Source organism: Schistocerca americana, chromosome 4 (assembly GCF_021461395.2).
Source record: "Schistocerca americana isolate TAMUIC-IGC-003095 chromosome 4, iqSchAmer2.1, whole genome shotgun sequence".
In the NCBI taxonomy this organism is placed as follows: Eukaryota; Metazoa; Arthropoda; class Insecta; order Orthoptera; family Acrididae; genus Schistocerca; species Schistocerca americana.
In genome coordinates, this window is record NC_060122.1 from 256,144,887 (window position 1) to 256,158,712 (window position 13,826).

Below are 13,826 nucleotides of genomic sequence, written 5' to 3' on the forward strand. Positions count from 1 at the left end.
TGGTCGCTGACTGTGTGGACAAGTGGCTTTGATATGTGTTACCAAAACTTCTTAGGATTTTCTGTCAGATTGATTGACAGAATTTTACTTTCTAATATGTTTAACACTTCACACATGTCTTTTCTTGGCTAATTCTGTCTTTTTTCAGTTTTTGTTTGTTGACAAGGCTTTGGCTGTGTATGAGGCTCTCTTTGCTTTTGGTGCAGCTTTCTGACCCAGCTCTTGAGCCACTAAAATTCTTTTCCATTCCTCATAATTTTGCTCTCCACATACCTGTCTAAGCCATATTGTACACTACTCATTTATACTCAACTCCCAGTCTAAAGCTGGTAAGTTGAAATCACTCCCTAGCACTATAATATGGCCAGGAAATTTACAGGCACCTTTCTATGGGTTTCCACAGAAATATACCTCCACTACTACTACGCCTTTGGCAGGAGACTGATAAAATCATCAGACTACCATGTTTAGAGCCATCTTTCTACCATGTTTAAATCCACCTTTAACATTTACTCTCAGTAGATATTACCACATTTATGGCTAATAAATGCCTCCACCACAAACATCCAGCCCATCGTTGCAGTGTACATTCGAAACAGAATTTAGAATTTCATTCCTATTAACATCTGAATTCAGCCAGCTTTCTACCTATCGCACTGTGTTGACATATTACCGTTTAAAAGTGAGACTAGTTGTGGGTCCTTTCCGTGGACTCCCCTGCAGTTAACAAATACGACATTCATATTCTCTTTTGTGATCTGCCATAATGAATATTTCTTTCTGTAATTATTGGGGCTGTTATTTTTCCCTTTCTGAAAACAGAACAGTTGTTGGGCCTGTGAAAGGCATTTATCTATCCTAAAAACCCACAGGCATATGCCAGATTTACTCTTCTAATCCAGTAGCTTCGTCCTGTGTGTAGTGCATCTCTGACTTATTAAGAAGGGGTCTACAGTTTGCCATACGATTTTGGCAGTGGAGTAATCTGCAGCCAAGATCATTACAGAATCATCTGAGTCTCTGATATTGAAGCTTTCCATTTGGGTTGGAACCAGAAGATTGTGATCAGTTCTGGGAATGATGCTGTAGATCAATAGCTCAGTTTCTGCCCCATGTATTAGGATAACTGTCTTCACCAACATAGCTGCCCGCAGCTCGTGGTGTAGTGCCTAACGTTGCTACCTCTGGCTCACGGGATCCCAGGTTTGATTCCCGGCTGGGTTGAGGATTTTCTCTGTATGGGGACAGGGTGTTTGCATTGTCCTCATCATTTCATCATCATAATCATCATTCATGACTGGTTGGATTGGATTGGGTACAAATTGGACTGTGTAAAAATTGGGATTTTATATGGTGCTGATGACCATGACAAACCACACACCACCACAAATGCAGCCAGACTTCTGTAGGGACTGAGGATGGTCCCAGACCCCCAGCAGGCATCATTGGTGCTGAGTCACAATTAGCTAACTCCCCCCCCCCCCCCCCCCCCCTCTCGCCCCTGCCCTGCCCTGCCAAGCATACAGAGTGGAAAGTAGCCTTCCTTTCCACCCTAACTACTATTTCCAACAGGGACTGTATCACCTGCCAAACCTTGAAGCTCTCACTGACCAACAAACCTCTCGAGAATTGTCTGAAAATTTGGAGGTCGACCCTAGTCCCAACAAACAAATCCTCCCATGTTGGCTGAGGTGTACTTTTGGCAATCAGCAAGACATACAAGTTATTTTTGAGGTGGAAGATGACAGCTGTACTGCTGTTATCCACTTTTACCTGCCACCCAGAGATTTGTAGCCCCGGCATTGTTCACCATTCACACTCAGGTGAATATAAACCGGGTCATGAGGAGCAAATCTGAAGGAACTGTAACATCAGAGGTACCAGATGACACTGCAAGCACCAAAGGTGTTAAAACTGTGGCCTCACCCACATCAGCTCCGCAGCAACTGATGGCAGCAGCCTGAAGCCTTTCAATCGTGGCCAGTTGCTCCTGCATACATATTTTCAGGATTTAGGATATTCTTGAAAATCTTCATTGATTTGTTCGATGTTGGAAGGTGTGATTTTGATGCAGTATGTTGTTTTCTGAGTGATTTTACAAATTCTTCTAAGAATACTTCTTGTCAATTTGTTTGCATTGTAACTGGGATCTATGGAAGTCAGAAAACATAAGTAATGTATGCAAAAATATCTGAAATGTAGAATACATCGTTGATATGCATTTTATTTACAGCATCTTTCTTCTGTTGTAATCTTTGTTATTGTCATATGTCTTGCTGCAAAAATATCTGAAATGTAGAATACAATCATTGATATGCATTTTATTTGCAGCCTCTTTGTTCTGTTGTAATCTTTGTTCTTGTCATATGTCTTGCTGATTTTGCCATTGTGATGACTCATACCAATAAAAATTTTTGTTTTTCTTTGAGATGTAATTGACCACAGTAATGTCACTTTTGAAGTTAAATGATGACTGTGAACTTCACTGTTCATTATTTGCTGTGGGAATTCTAACATGATTTCCTGTGGAGTTCCTAATAGTGTCTCTTTCCTTTTTAACAACTGCTGTCTGGAATCAAAGGAAGTAAAAAAAGTTGTATGTTACATTCTCACCTCTTGGTTCACTGATGAGATCTTACACATCATCATACCTTTTTAACTTTATTTTTTTTATTTTTTATTTCTGGTGCTGCTCATGTTGCTTCACCTGCATTAATTTGTACTTTTAGTACATCTGAAGTTCCCCAGCCACAAGCTGTCCATGTTCTTATCCCATACTTCGATGGTTCACTTAGAACATATTGTCTGGGACATCAACCCGAAAAACCTTCCATTTACTTATTAACAGTCACATTTACTTCAAGATTGTATAATCTGGGAAAGACTTCTACCAAATATTTCTACATTTTTCCTCTTTCTTTTCTACTTAATTTCTTATCAAATTGTGCAACAAATTATTTTTTACTGAATGAGTTTCGTGGCATCACCCAAAATATATTCTGGCCTGTTTCCTTATCTCACAGTCTCTCTGTAAACTTTCCAAATTATCAGTAATATACAACCAAGTGACAGCAACCTATGAAATGCCTTAAATAGAACGCTGTCAATGTTTATCCATTGTTGGCCATAAATTCGTGCTCTTCAATGTTTTTGATCTCAATAATTTCATTTGTAACAGTATAAGGAAAAGATAGATTGCTAGTTACTGTAAAGATGATACATTAAGTTGCAGATAGGGACAGCTAAGAGACATTTACACATTAGCTTTCCACCACAGCCTTCGACAGAAAAGGAGATACACACATCCATTCGCAGAAGCAAACACACACCTCGTGTAAACAAGGCTGCCATCTCCATTGTATGTGTGAGGTGGGCACTTGTTTGCTTGTATGTAAGAATGAATGAATGTAAGCGCGCGCGCTTGTGTGTGTGTGTGTGTGTGTGTGTGTGTGTGTGTGTGTGTGTGTGTGTGTGTTTGCGCGTGTGCACGTCTGTCTGTCCTTCCGTCCTTTTCTGACAAAGGCTGTGGCAGAAAGCTAATGTGTAATTTTAATTGTGCTTGTCTGTGACTTATTGTATAATTTTTACTATAAGTAGTGATCTATCTTTTCCTTATGTAGTTGGTATTTCAACATGGAGTTACCATCATTTAATTTCATTTTCAGTTGTATAAAAAATTGTGTTGAATGAACTTTTATGTTAGCTATTCAAATATCTACATACCTTCCAATTCCAGGTGTGTTCTTGATGAAGTTAATTGCAGAAAGATGGCTATATTGCAGAAGCTGATGTTGGTACAATGTGATAGCATGATCTCTTAAAGAAATAGTTTGTATATTGCTGATAGCATGTTGACTGTGAGAATAACGAGAATCCTTACACTCAGCAAATCCATTACTTATATGACTTTCACATTCAGAAGTTGAGCCTTCCCCAGCATGCATTTAAAGTCAGCCCTATCATAGCATTAATTAGTGGTAAGTTCATTGCACAGTTTTCTGTCAGCAGATTTTCATTTGGGCAATAAATTATTGTCAACAAAAATCCATTATTAAATCTTTGATAACATACATGTGTAACATACAGTAAACCCTACAAAAGATTCAAATCTCAGAATTAACCTAAAAGGATTTCTTGTTGGCTCATAATGAGGTGAATACTATGCATTGTAAGTTGCCACAGGTACCGGTGTTGAGTTTCACTGTGTGATGATGTGTGTGACTGAAAGTATGAAGAACTTACAAAATTTGCTAAACATAATGAGAGACTTATTAACACATATGGCGTATCTGTGGGTTGATTAGGTAGTGTTATTTTTCCAGTGTACTGTTCATTGTAGAATGCTAGGGAAATGCAATCAGTTTATGAAGGAGATTGCATACAAAACACACGTGTAACTACTTCCAGGATATTGATCAATTATGTGGGACCTGTACAATATATGACTAACAGGGGATATTGAATAGATACAACTATAAGAGAATGTCACAAAAATACCAAAAAAACTGAAATGGTGAATGTTTCAAGATAGACATGATCAATGCTGTAGAAAGCCTGCTTATAAAGTTTCTGTAATTAACTTTAACTGATGGATCTAGAAATATACTGCACCCCACTACATATTGCTCTCATAGGTATCACAAAAATTACACTAACTGCAGTGCATGTAGAGGTATTTAAGCAATCATTCTTTCCACAGTTCTACATGAATAGAACGGGGAAAAAGCCCTAATAACTGTTACAATGGCACATACCCTCCGCTGCCATTTCACATTGGTTTGCAGAGTATGGGTGTAAATGTAGGTGTACACAGTGTGCGATGTCGGGCTGAATTGACTGCTGAGCTTGACTCTCTGACATGAGGGAAATACGGAAAATCTTCACAATCATTGTTCCAATTTCACTATTGTTTCCCACAGCAAAACTTCATTGTTGCATATTTTTAACACGTCGGCGTATTTTATTTTTACAAACTTTGTCTTTCGGCACTCTAAATCTGTATCTACATGACTATTCTGCAATTCACAATTAAGTGTCTGGCAGAGGGTTCATTGAGCCAGTTTCATGCTATTTTACTACCATTCCAATCTCTAGCAGTGTGCAGGGAAAATTTACACTTAAATCTTTCTGTCTAAGCTCTCATTTCTCATGTTTTATTGGAGTGATCATACCTCCATAAGTAGATGGGCATCAACAAAATACTTTCCCATTCAGAGGGAAATACTGATAATTGAAAATTTTATGAAAACATCTTGCCATAATGAAAAATTGTTTTAATGATTGCCACCCCAACTTGCATATCATATCTGTGACACTCTCTCCCCTATTTCATAATAATACAAAATGAGCTGCTCTTTGAACTTTTTCGTTGTTCTCCGTCAATCCAATCTGGTAAGGATCCCATATTGTACAGCAATACTCTAGCAGAGGACGGACAAGTGTAGTGTAGGGAGTCTCTAGTAGATCTGTTCTTCCAATAACACACAGTTTTCAGTTTGCCTTCTCCACATTATCTATGTTATTGTACAAATTGAAGTTGCTCGTAATTGTAATGCCTAGGTATTTAGTTGAATTGACAGTCTGATTTGTGTGATTTATTGTGTAACCGAAATTTAACAGATTGCTTTTAGTATTGAAGTGCATGATCTCACACTTTTCATTAATTGGGGTGAGTTGCCATTTTTCACACCACAGATATCGTGTTTAAACCATTTTGCAATTGGTTTTGATCTTCTGATGACTTTACTAGACAGTAAATCACAGCATCATCTGCAGACAATCTAAGGTGACTGCTGAGATTATCACCTAAATCATTTGTATAGATTAGAAACAGCAGAGGGCTTATGACAATTCCTTGGGGAATGCCAGATACCACATCTGTTCTACTTGATAACTGTCCATCAATTAGTGCAGATTGTGAACTTCCAGACAGGAAGTCAGAAATGCAGTCAGAAATGCAGTTGCACAGCTGAGACGATACTCCATAGCCACGCAACTTCGTTTTAAGCCCTTGTGAGGAACAATATCAGAAGCCCTTTGAAAATCCGGAAATATGGTATCAGTTTGAGGTCCCCATTTGATAGCATTCATTAGTTTTTGAGAATGAACAGCTCGTTGTGTTTCACAAGAACATAATTTTTGGAATCCGTGCTGACTGTGCATCAACAGACCGGTGTCAATGTGTTCTTTTTTCCATTTCCAGGAGTGTATTTTTCGGTACCTTCAAGTCCTTTGTAAAAATTTTGGCTAAGTTTATCCAGCTGGCTTTCAGTACCTACAACGATTTGTGCTAAAGAGTTTCTATTCGTGCCTGGAGCTGGGGTTCGTTCCCATCACAGCTGTGACAATTTACTGCTATAACACCTATGATTCCTACAGCAATCCTTGTCCTGTGTTTCACCTGCACCATTTTTGTCCTTTCCTAAGACACTCTAACCTAATAAATGACACAGTTCACTCCACGCAGCCCCCACTACCAGTGCAATGACCCCTGTGGGTAGGGAACTCTGACCTCTGAAGTCCAGTTCTGCACTGTTAATGTACCAACTTCTTTTCAGAGAACCTGATTTAGCTATCTTTCACTGGAATAAAATAATTTGGTTTATATGCAGTGTTTTTGTATACATGTTTGTTGAAAGACACTTTTTTAACCCTTGTAACTAATGTGAGCTTGTTTCATCTGTTTGGTCTTGTTAGAACTTCTGCCACAATTTACTTCTGTACATACATATTGCCTAGTAACAAGATGCATTCTACAGATATAAGTAATGTTTTTATAGCTTGGATCTTGTTTTACATTGTATATACTATATTCAAATATATATGGGGGAAAAACTTTATTGCTTCATATTCTCTAAAAAATTAAAGAAAGTAACAAGTGATTTTATTGTAATTTAAAGCAACCCCTTCCCTCTCTGCTAGCAGTAAATAACATGTTCATGTATAGAAAATAAAGTTAATAAAGAATGTCCTTACATGTTGTCCTCGGTGTGGGTGGTGGAGGAGGGTAGTTACCTGTTTCACTTTGCTCAAGAATGACTGCAAAACAGGCAATTGGGAAGAGGATGTTCTCTGCCTTCAGTAGTACATACGCGTGAAAATTAGGGACTCAAGTTACATACTACTAAATAGGGATCTAGTGAAACTAGAAGAGGCTCCGAACTACGTATGCAAACTGGGAGAAGAATTATCAACATATGCCTGCGTTAGTGTAAATACCCCTATAAATAATGGAAATGATATAATGGTAGCAAAACATGGTTGTATTTCAGAATATTTCTAGAGCTGCCTAACAGTATCACATAATGAACAGGACAATGTAGTAAAAAGAGTTATTGTTCCTAACTGTAACACTTTTCAAATGTAAAAAGTTATTGTGAAGGTTTCTGCGCCCCCCCCCCCCAAAACACACACAAACACACACACACACACACACACACACACACACACACACACACACACACACACGTATATATGATGACACAGGAATTACATTTTTTACTGGTGTTTCTAAATGGCTTTAACATATATGTAAGCTCTGACATCATTTAGTGTCCTACACTGATACATATGACACTGACATAGTTGTTATGTCTCTGTTGCAGGTAACTGTTATGGATGATTTTGGACAGCCTTTAGAGTTGGGTACACAAAATGATCACCGACGGACCATTATTCACATTGATATAGATTGTTTTTATGCCCAAGTGGAGATATTGAAAAATCCATCACTGAAAGATTTACCCGTTGGCATACAACAAAAAAACATAGTGGTTACCTGCAACTACATAGCAAGAGAATATGGTGTTAAGAAGTGCATGGAAGTCCGAGAAGCTCAGAGCCTGTGTCCACAGTTAGTGCTTGTTTGTGGAGAAGATTTGCATGATTATAGACAAATGTCATCCAAAGTAACAAACCTATTACAGAATTTCAGTACGCAGGTTGAGCGATTAGGGTTAGATGAAAATTTTGTTGATGTAAGCCACTTGGTATCTCAGTCAGACTTTAAAACTGAGAGGGCAGCTGCAGATGGGAAAATATTCAAAAATATAATGGATGAATGTGATTGTGGCTGCCATGAACGCCTGTGTATTGGTTCGCATATTGCAAGTAAAATTAGGAAGCAAATAAAAAGCGACTTGGGTTTAACCTGCTGTGCAGGAATATCGTACAACAAGTTATTATCAAAATTGGTATGCTCTGTTAATAAGCCTGATCAGCAAACAACCGTATTTGCATGCTGTGCCCTAGATTTAGTGTCAGGTCTTCCAGGTTTGAGATGTATCCCAGGCATAGGATCCAGGTTATGTGAAACCTTGCAATCAGTAGACATAACATCAATCAGTGACCTTCAGAACTGCAGCATGGAGAAATTAAGACGTGCGGTTGGTGTTGATAATGCTATACGCTTGAAAAGGCTAAGCTTTGGTATTGATAATTTACCTGTAAAACAGTCTGGTAAGCCACATACAATTAGCCTTGAGGATGGTTGCCGAAAAGTAAATTTGGAATCAGAGGTGCGAAGTAAATTTTCAGTGTTGCTGCAAAGACTTATGGTCTTGTTAAATGAAGATGGACGGATACCTTGTGCTGTTAAAGTAACTGTAAGAAAGTATGACAGTGTCACAAAAGTGAGTCACAGGGAGAGCAAACAATGTAATATACCTCCATCATTTTTTACTACTGCTAATTGTGAACAGCTTTCAAGTGATGTTACTGAAAAGTTAATGAGTTCAGTCATGCAGTTATTTCACAAAATGGTTAATATATCCAAACCATTTCATCTGACTCTTGTTGGTGTAGGATTTACCAAGTTTCAGGAGCGAAAGACGGGAAAAAGTTCCATAGCTTCATTCTTAAAAAAAGATTTGTCTGTTCAGTCAGTTACATCTTACAAGTATCTATCAGGGATCGGTAATGGAATGGAGCAGTCACCTTCACAGCCATTCCCAGTTCATAGATGCTTTCATAACACAGAAAAATCTGGCTCAGAATCTGAACCAGAACCATCACCAAAGAAAACAAGAATAGATTCTTGGGTTGCAAGAAGGAAGAGAACTGTGTGCATGGATGATGACAGTGATGATGCATCTCCTAGCAAGTTAAGAGTCTCGGATATTCATCTGAATTCAAGTGATTCTGTTGAAGAAACTTCCTCAGAAGAATTGCCTCACAATAAAATGGAGAAAAAATTAGATAGTGATTATTTGCATTCTGTATGTACATTGGAAGATGATTGTGTGCAAGCTACGAAAAGAGACTTTCCTGTTGAATGTAAGTGTCCAGATGGTGTTGATCAATCAGTGTTCAGGGAACTGCCGTATGAAATGCAAATGGAACTAGTTGAATCTTGGAATTATAAAGCTAAGACTAAAGAATTGAAAAGCAATGTGAAAGGAAATAAAAATACAATTTTGCATTACTTCATTCGAGATAAGCAGGCTAGTTAATTTCACAAGCTTAATCATGTCTGTAATAAATCAAAATTAAATATTCATAAATCACACCTATTTTCAAAGCATTTACATCTGCATTTACCTCACTCAAATTCACTGTACTGAATGTGGAGGACAGGAAATATCCAGAGTAATTTGTTTTTATAGCTGTAAGCATAATGTACTTGGCCAGGGAGAAAACTGCTAACTTTCAGACACATTGTTATGAAAGCAAACTTCATGCCTGATTAATCTCTCTAATTAAAAGCAATTACTAACTTCTTATTAACTTAAACATAAATATCAATGTATGACTGTCTTCCAGAATACACATATATTTTTGATATATATGTTCAAAAGTGAGCATAACAGTGCCATGATGACTGGTACATGGTTGTCAATTCTTTGTCTACTTGTAATTTTTGGTCCACTGGACTAGACCAATAATGGGTGGTACAGATCTCTAATCACTGTAAAAACATGAAATCAGTTTTAATATGAACGTAGCTATAATATGAATGAATGTAGCTATGTTACCCCTTAGGTTATAGTCAGTTGCTGCAGTTCATGCAAGTACCAGAGTCTGCTATACATTGGGCTAGTTCTTTCTCTTTCACTTAGAAGATATTGCTTTAAAACAAAACAAAAACCACATAAATAAGTGTTACAGTCCTCACTTTTCCACATTTTTTGTATTATTATTTTAATGAGAAGTAAAACTGAAAAGTAGTCCAGTAACTCAAATGACTGTAATCAGACTGCAGTTCTGTACATACTAGACTATTTAAAAATTTGTGTAACTTTAATTAATAAGTGGACTCTGGGAATTAAATAATGAAATGAAATACTGTTAACATTTCATGATGATACTCCTTGGTTCATGTTCACTTGGGGTTACATCGTATGACATCCTTTGGTGTGTTGAACCTCACAAGTACTTTCATGTGTGAATATTATATTTTGTTGGAAACAGGATGTGTGCTGCAATATTTCTAAGAGTGTGTGCTTTTCAAGCTTTTTTGGGCACGGAAGGAAAATGTTAACACTGGAGAGTCAACAGAAGCCAAACTACGTCCACAAACAATATCCTTTGTTGAGTGTGAAAATTTTGTTGTTTTATGTGTAGTCATTTCATTGTAATACAGTCCAGAAAAATGGTCTAATGTGGATCGAAGGGTGGCAGAGTTTGTGAAAATGTCGGGTTATCAGGAAAGATCTTTAAAAAAAAGTATCAGTACAAATTTTTTGTCATAAAACACCTTTTATTTGTTGCTTAAGAATACAACAGTTCACAAAGAATGCTATAACTCAGGTTTAAACTGTCCGAATGAATGTAAGAAAATACCTAATGTGTAAACTCTATATAAATGTAACTTACAAAAGTTTCAGTTTACCCTTAAACCAAAGGAAAATTGCTTATGAAGGCACAGAGCCTTTACTAATGAAAGTTAAGGAATACAGTAATTTAACGAATAAGTCAGACTTCAGAAAATTACTTTGCGGGCATAAAGCTTTCTCTAATGAAAATGAACTAACACGTTTTTAAAAACAAACTGCCTAATTTTTTTTAAAGAAATGCATTATGTCCTGTTGTTTGCCGCACTGCACTCTGCATTTTGATTCTTTGTCAGGAAGACAACAGAGGAACTGTGTGCCTATTACTGACGCACCTTGTTGTTCAAATTACTGAAGGGCAGTTTTGACAGGCTGTAATCCATCACTGTGTAGGGTCCTTTACAGTCAAGTCCTCAATGTCAACATCATCATTATTTTTGTGAATTTCTTCACTAACTGTGACAGCAGCAATAATTTCTTCATTGGATGTAATGTTTTGGTTGGTATCATTATATAATCGCTCTTTGGCTTTCATTAGCTTCTTCACGTCCAGGAATTTTGTTCACAAGTTTGATTAATTTCACATTTCTTTCATCGTGATGTTCAACGAATGTATTTTCTGCATATTGGAGGTGTTTTGTGCAGGCACAAACTAGTGTTAGTGACTTAACATATTCCAGGAATCCAACAATATCCAATAGGTCAACTTTCTTTATAAATTGACCATCGTTGCAGAAAGAAGGGAGAATAGCAGCTTGAGACTAACCAAAACTGTTCCATGGGCTGGCATAACGCTGTGTCATTGGATGGTAAAAACATCGCTTGTAGGTCCCCATTTTTTAACTCTTCAATGTCTGGGTGGGAAGATCTCCAAAATAAGAAAGCATTCCTTGGTGGGTTTTTAGATGTTAAAAACTGCTCAATTGATGGCACAAATACTTCATGAAACCATTCTTTGAAAATTGCACCACTCAGCGAGGCATTTGGCTGGTTTTGGCATCGAACCAATTTTGTCCATTTCAGTGTGCTTAAACATAAGTGGGTTCTTTGATTTTCCAATGATACCAAGTTTTAAGTTGTGGTCACATGTTACATTACTGCTTGCTCAGATTGTGACCATCGCCTTGCTCCTCTTAAAATGATGGGTTGATGATTCCTCCTTGAAAGCAAGAAAGCTGGTAACAGTTTATAATTTAACCCTGTTTCATCACAATTGCTCTCTAGTCATACCGTCAAGTTCAATAAATTTCTCAAACTTTTCCTGAAACTGAGACTTAATCTCTGTGTCACCAGATAATTTTTCCACACTTATACCAAGCTGTCAGATGTCATAGCATTTTTTTCCCCAGCAATCAAGCCATACAGTGCTTCCAACAAATTTGGATCAATGTTGGTTTTTAATTCCTTGTAAAATTTCAAGGCCTTCTTGCTAGTTTGGCCCACTAATTGGTGTGCCCTTCTCTCTTGTTTGGCGAAACCAAATGTAAAGTGCTTCATTTACCTCATTAAACTCACTTTTTTTCATACTTTTGCCTGCAGAGTATTGTTCTCTAAAGCACACAAAACCTTTGAAACAGCTCTGAACAGTATTCACTCTCATTGACTTAAGCAGTGCAGTTAAGAAATCAGCTAACCATGCCAAAGGCTGCAGGTAGATGGAGCAGTCGAGTGCGCAATGGCGCCAGTCATGTGATGGAAGATTGGGAATGTGATGCAGTACAAAGGATTTTTCTTTTTTCTGCCCTGTGAGGGGGTGGCACCGTTATATGTTTGTCAGGTTATCAAGTGCTGAGTTTGCGGGACTCTACTGTAATGCCCAATGCAAGACTCAGCAAATACGTTTAACATATGTTGCAGTGGAGAATACACCACCATAAAGCTTGTTCATTTGTTGTTTGCATCACATATCATTAATAATGAAAAATTCCCTTGTTTGTGAGTTAAGACCCTGTTCACATTCCAGCAAAGTTCGTCAGTTTAACCTCACTTTCGGAGAAGACTCTGTTCGTGTCATGAAGTATTTTGGTGCTAGTGGGAATGGTTATCAAAGCATTTTCTGCATTGGCTTTAGCACTATGCATAAAGAAGAAACAGACGACAAGATGGTGGTCAAGAAAATTGTTGAAATTGAGAGAAAAATACACCTGTGAAGATCTGCTAAATGAAGTATTACACTTAGAATCTTGTGATTACCTCAACTTTCTCCAAATGGACTGTCAAACTTTTAGTAACTGCGTTACTTTGCCCCACATTGAAAAGGAAGATGAAAGTGAGTGAATATTTATTCTCTTCTACTTGGTCTCTAAAGACAGTTCATTAAAATAAAACAATATGAGGACATACACATAGTCTGTGGAAGAACTGGTAAGCTTAGATTTTTCTATTTTAATGTACTCTCACTTGTATGTTTTGTGAAGGAAATTGATTTTCTTCTTAATCCTTCCCACATAATACAGTAAAACTTGTTCACAATTGAATTGCATGGAATTAAATCAATTTCCAGATTAGACAAGTTTTAAGTTAGACAAAACACCTAGGCTTCACAAAATTTTTCAGGGATCATGCACAAAAGTATAAATTGGTAATTATGCACTTATTTATGTACCTTTACTCCTGAACAGTAGATGTTCAGTTACCGTATATTGTACAGTAGCACACTAAACTGTTACACTAATTGATACATAGTATAGCATGTGTGTGTTCTCACTGTAACTTTAAATTCATGTATTGTTGTATTGATATCTCATTCATGTGATTATTCGCTTTACATTTCACTTTGTCACCTCGTATCAAGAATGGAAACTGGTTTGAATTTCCTATTCAAAATTGCTTTTTTTTCCCCTGTGCCATTTTCTACACCATACAATAGTTGCAACAGCTTTGAAGAATTTGTGGTTTGCTTGCATAAAGTGGTCTATGAATGCAATAGCTTCTTCAAGCGCCTTAATTTTTCTAGGGACATTATTTTGCTCCTCTTCCTCTGTTTTATGCTGTAGCAATCACTACCCGGGTCGACTGCTGTGGTTATGCATGTTGGCTCCGTTCACACCATCCAGA

General features: G+C 37.3%; 1 protein-coding gene across 3 annotated transcripts in view; it reads left to right on the top strand.

Annotated features, from left to right (window-relative positions):
* The window catches only part of LOC124612334 (DNA polymerase iota), a 49,098-nt gene extending 39,369 nt beyond the window's left edge, over positions 1-9,729 (top strand). For all 3 annotated transcript variants that reach the window (XM_047140478.1, XM_047140477.1, XM_047140479.1), the window contains one exon: positions 7,605-9,729. In XM_047140478.1, coding sequence (XP_046996434.1) covers positions 7,614-9,449 — 1,836 coding nt within the window. In that variant the 5' untranslated portion in view covers positions 7,605-7,613 and the 3' untranslated portion in view covers positions 9,450-9,729. The remainder of the gene's footprint in view (positions 1-7,604) is intronic.
* The last annotated feature ends 4,097 nt before the right edge of the window (positions 9,730-13,826 follow it).